This window comes from Mustela nigripes, chromosome 1 (assembly GCF_022355385.1).
Source record: "Mustela nigripes isolate SB6536 chromosome 1, MUSNIG.SB6536, whole genome shotgun sequence".
NCBI lineage: Eukaryota > Metazoa > Chordata > Mammalia > Carnivora > Mustelidae > Mustela > Mustela nigripes.
This window is the reverse complement of record NC_081557.1, coordinates 46,592,567-46,597,020: the sequence shown is the minus strand read 5'-3', so window position 1 is coordinate 46,597,020 and position 4,454 is coordinate 46,592,567. Positions and strand designations below refer to the sequence as shown.

General features: G+C 38.1%; 1 protein-coding gene across 1 annotated transcript; it reads right to left on the bottom strand.

Moving 5' to 3' along the window:
• Positions 1 to 1,503: 1,503 nt before the first annotated feature.
• LOC132015819 (olfactory receptor 52D1-like) lies at positions 1,504 to 2,454 on the bottom strand. The gene has a single exon (XM_059396662.1). It carries the CDS (start codon positions 2,446 to 2,448, stop codon positions 1,504 to 1,506), a length of 945 nt encoding a protein of 314 aa, XP_059252645.1. The 5' UTR covers positions 2,449 to 2,454.
• Positions 2,455 to 4,454: the final 2,000 nt, after the last annotated feature.

The window sequence follows — 4,454 nt, the reverse complement described above, 5'->3', positions numbered from 1 at the left end:
CGGTTCCACATGTAAACACTAGCTAAATGGATCTAAACTGAGTGTGGTTATGAAGAATGCAATGACCAGTAGCAACAATTATGGCAACTCACCTGTGAGAAGCTGTGTTCCTAGGAGTCCCATTGAGTGATTTGGGTGTATATGGAACCATTGTGAGAGTATAAGAAAATTATGGCATCAGTGCTAGACAGACTTCTAATCCTAGCACCTCTAAACTGGCCATTGAATATGAGTTTGTTGAGTTACTTATTGTGGGAGTATTTATGATAATATATTCTAAAATATATTGTGAAGGTTATGTATTAAAATCCACAATAAAGAGATTAGAATCTAGTAAATGCTTAACAAATGTTGATTCTCTTCACAATTTAGCTTAAAAGATGAAGTACTTGACTAATACTACCCCTGTGGTCAACTAATGTCTCTGTTCCCCAACTTACACAACCACAGCTCAGTTTTAGCTGCACTTAACAATCACCTACAGGACCTTAAAACATGGATGCCTGAACATTACCTCCACACTACTTTTCCTTCCCTAGAGTTTCATTTAAACTGAATCACGGCATATGTAATCTTTTCTCACTTGCATAATACCTATGAAATTTACCCATGTGAAACTACAGAACACCCAAGAAATCAACAGGATCTAATGACAGTCAGACAGAAAAGATAATTACCTACAAATTAATGACAATTTGGTCAACAACAGTTTTCTTCAAAGTAATGATCGATTCTAGAAGACTGTAGGATAATGTCTTCAAAAGACTAAGGAAATGTTATAACTGGAGAACGGAACTGTGTAGCTGAAAGGTATTATCATGAAGACATAAAGAAATCATTAAACACAGAACACAGAAGTTAGCATCAAAAACCTCTCATTAAGAAAGTGGTGAAGGGGGTGCGTGGGTGCTCAGTTGGTTAAGCGACTGCCTTCAGCTCAGGTCATGATCCTGGAGTCCCAGGATTGAGTCCCGTATTGGTCTCCCAGCTCCACAGGGAGTCTGCTTCTCCCTCTGACCTTCTTACTCAAGCTCTCTCTCACTGTCTCTCTCTCGAATAAATAAATAAAATATTAAAAAAAAAAAGAAAGTGGTGAGGTATGTACTTGAGAAAGAAGGACATTTAGTCAAGAAGTATGACTGGGACAAAAAAAAAAAGAAAATTTGTAAATCTGGTAGTAAGTCTTAACGGGCAAAACCAAAGATAGAGGATTATATATCATGTTAATTTTTAAATCTCTTGTTTTTAGCCACAGATGATTCTAAATTTTGTTAGCTTGTTTTTTGTATTTTAGGAAATAACATTCTAATATTGTAGTAAAGAGTCATACTCAATAATACATAATTATTGTTACAACATAAAATATATTTTTATGAGTGAGTTACTTCCCACAGAAAAACCCATGCCCTCTGACCATTAAAAGAGGAGCTTCATGAAGAAATTATTTATTCTAAGATAGATGATATTTGTTCACATATTATTCATCAACCCAAAAGACATAACTCAAGGCTTTGAAAAACTGAAAAATTTAAGGAATCTGTCCCTTATCTTCTTGGTCCTTACCCCATAGATAATAGGGTTCACCATGGGTGGGACCAGAAGGTAGATGTTGGCCACAAATATATGGACATGGGGAGCCACATTGTGCCCAAACCTGTGGGTGAGAAAAGAGAAGAAGGCTGGAGTATAAGACACTAAGATGACACAGATATGGGAACCACAGGTGCCCAAGGTCTTGAGTCGGGCCTCCTTGGATGGGAGGTGGAAGACAGTGTGAAGTATGAGAACATAAGAACAAATGATTAATATGAAGTCTAGCCCACCAGTAAGGAAGGCAACAATGAGGCTGTAGGCTTTACGGATTCTTGTCTCAGCACAGGCAATCTTGATGAGGGCCATGAACTCACAGTAGGTGTGGGAAATGATATTTGTTCTGCAGTAGGGAAGCCAACGTAACAGAAAGGGGTGAGGACTGAGAAGTACTATGCCCCGGAGTACTATACCTAGGCCCATCCCCCCAATCACAGCATGTGTCAGAATAGCGGAATGTCTTAGTGGGTTACAAATGGCTACATAACGGTCAAAAGCCATGGCCAGGAAGAAGCCAGATTCCATGGTGGAACAAGAGTGAATCAGGAAAACTTGAGTGAGGCAGGCTTCAAAACGAATCTCTCCATCATGGAACCAGAAAAGACTAAGAAGTTTTGGTACAGCTGTGGTACACACAATAAGATCAGCCAGAGCCAACATGCAGAGGAAGAGGTACATTGGCTCATGGAGGCTAGTGTCTGTCTTGATGATAAACAGAAGAGAACAGTTTCCCAGGAGGGCCAAAATGTAGACCAAACAAAAGGGGATGGAGATCCAGATGTGGGCAGTCTCCAGGCCAGGAATGCCAATGAGAATGAAGGCTGATGGATGGACATTGGTCTTATTGTATGCTGACATAACAGGTGTCAGAATTTTAGCTTTCTCTTCATGAAATTTTATCTACACCAAGTAAAAGTAATAGCTTACAAATTTTCAAACCTTTGATGAGTTAAGTCAGCCAAAATGCAGGAAATTGTAGGTCAGGGAGTCATTACAATATCTATGAACATTTATAAATTATTTCACCATCATATCTGACTGTCAGATCTTATTTCACTGTTGTAATTTGTAATATGGCTGATCTGTAGATGCCAAATGAGGGAAAATATGCAGGTACCAAAAATCAGAGCTAAATGTATGAAAATCCAAAGTCTTCTATCCACTGAGAAGAAAGTAATGCCAACTGAAATCTAAAAAATGTGTAAGACTCTCAGGTATAATTCAGTGATTCAGTATTTACATACAACACCTATATTACATTGTATGTTAACTAACTGGAATTTAAATAAAACCTAAGAAATAGGATAAACACAAGTGTAGATGCACAGTGGAATAGCTGTATGCATAATTGTTGAAACTTCACTGTATGTAATGAATATCTCCTTCAACTAACTTCTTTCATTAAGATACATGTATTTGTAAACATATATGTAGCATCATTTGGGAAAATGTGTAAGAGTCATGGGCTTGGGGGACATAGAAACAGTTGTAAGACAAAGATTACACAGAAAGAAGGAATGACAGGAAGCTTTGAATAGAAAATGTACCTTTAGAAAAATATTTTAGTCATCCTAGTCTGGGACATGCAAAGATGCCAGGTTATAGGGTGTGGCATTGACAATGGAATGCCAAATTTCGGAGGATGTGTTGCTTGCTTTCGAATGACCAGAAGGAGGTTATTCACACCAACCTGGAACTCAATCAACATGATGACAAGAGTGGGGTTGATAACACTGTGTCAGGAAGTGAACAGCTCATTGCATTGTTTGTGACTCTCCGATGGTGACACCTTTGTGTTTACTTTTGACTGCACAGGCAAGAATTACAACAAATGTGATTATATCCACTAACATGAATTTCCTTCACTTCCTTACACGCATCTAGTTAGTCAAATTACTCTATGACTGGCTCTCCACTGGCTCCCTCTCCAGGCAAATTCATCCAAACTTCCCCTCATGACCTTTCCTTTGCTCTGCACACTTCTCTTGCACTGGCTGACCCCTTCCCCACCCCATGTTGTGATTTGCTGATGACACTTCTTCAATTTCTTAAGACTAGTAGAACTTTTTGAAAGCCATACTCATCCCATAATAAACAGATCTTTTTCCTCTCTTCTTCTTAGAAGCACAATTGACACTGTTCCACAGACAGTCCTTTTTTACCACTATTATAGATAGCTGAAGATTAAAGGGTGTTGTGATCAAGAAAAATAATCCTTAAACCAATGTCCACTGAAACTGGGATTGGAATATGTATAGCACACTGGGCATCGATATGGAGTGAGAGTGATGACACATGTTTTGCTCTTACTCTATTGAAGTTTCATACCCACAGTTTCTGCTTGCTGGGGTTATTTGGCCTTCCAGATCCCTAGAGGTGGATATTCTCTTTGGAATGCAAATACATCAGGTTAGGTGGGTCAAGGAACCATGGGACATTTATGTAATGACATTTCTGTCTGAGGCATGCTTTGAGTTGGGACAGAAGATAAATCCAGGACAACCAATACATTGGGAAGTTATATAATAATGCAATAGTTAAACATTTTTAAATGCTTGATGTGAGTCAGTTCTTTTCCTGAAAACATTCCAAGTATTAACTCATAAATATTATTGTGTTTGTTAGAGTGGAGGGGGAGTGGGAAGGATGGGGTGCCTGGGTGATGGACGTTGGGGAGGGTACATTTTGTAGTGAGTGCTATGTATTGCATAAGACTGATGAATCACAGACCTGTACCCCTGAAACAAATAATATGTTATATGTCAATAATTTAAAAAAAATAAATTTTATCTCCATTTTAAAATGAGAATAATTTAAGTAACTTCTATAATTTTAAATAGCTGGTAAATGATAAACCCTTTTCT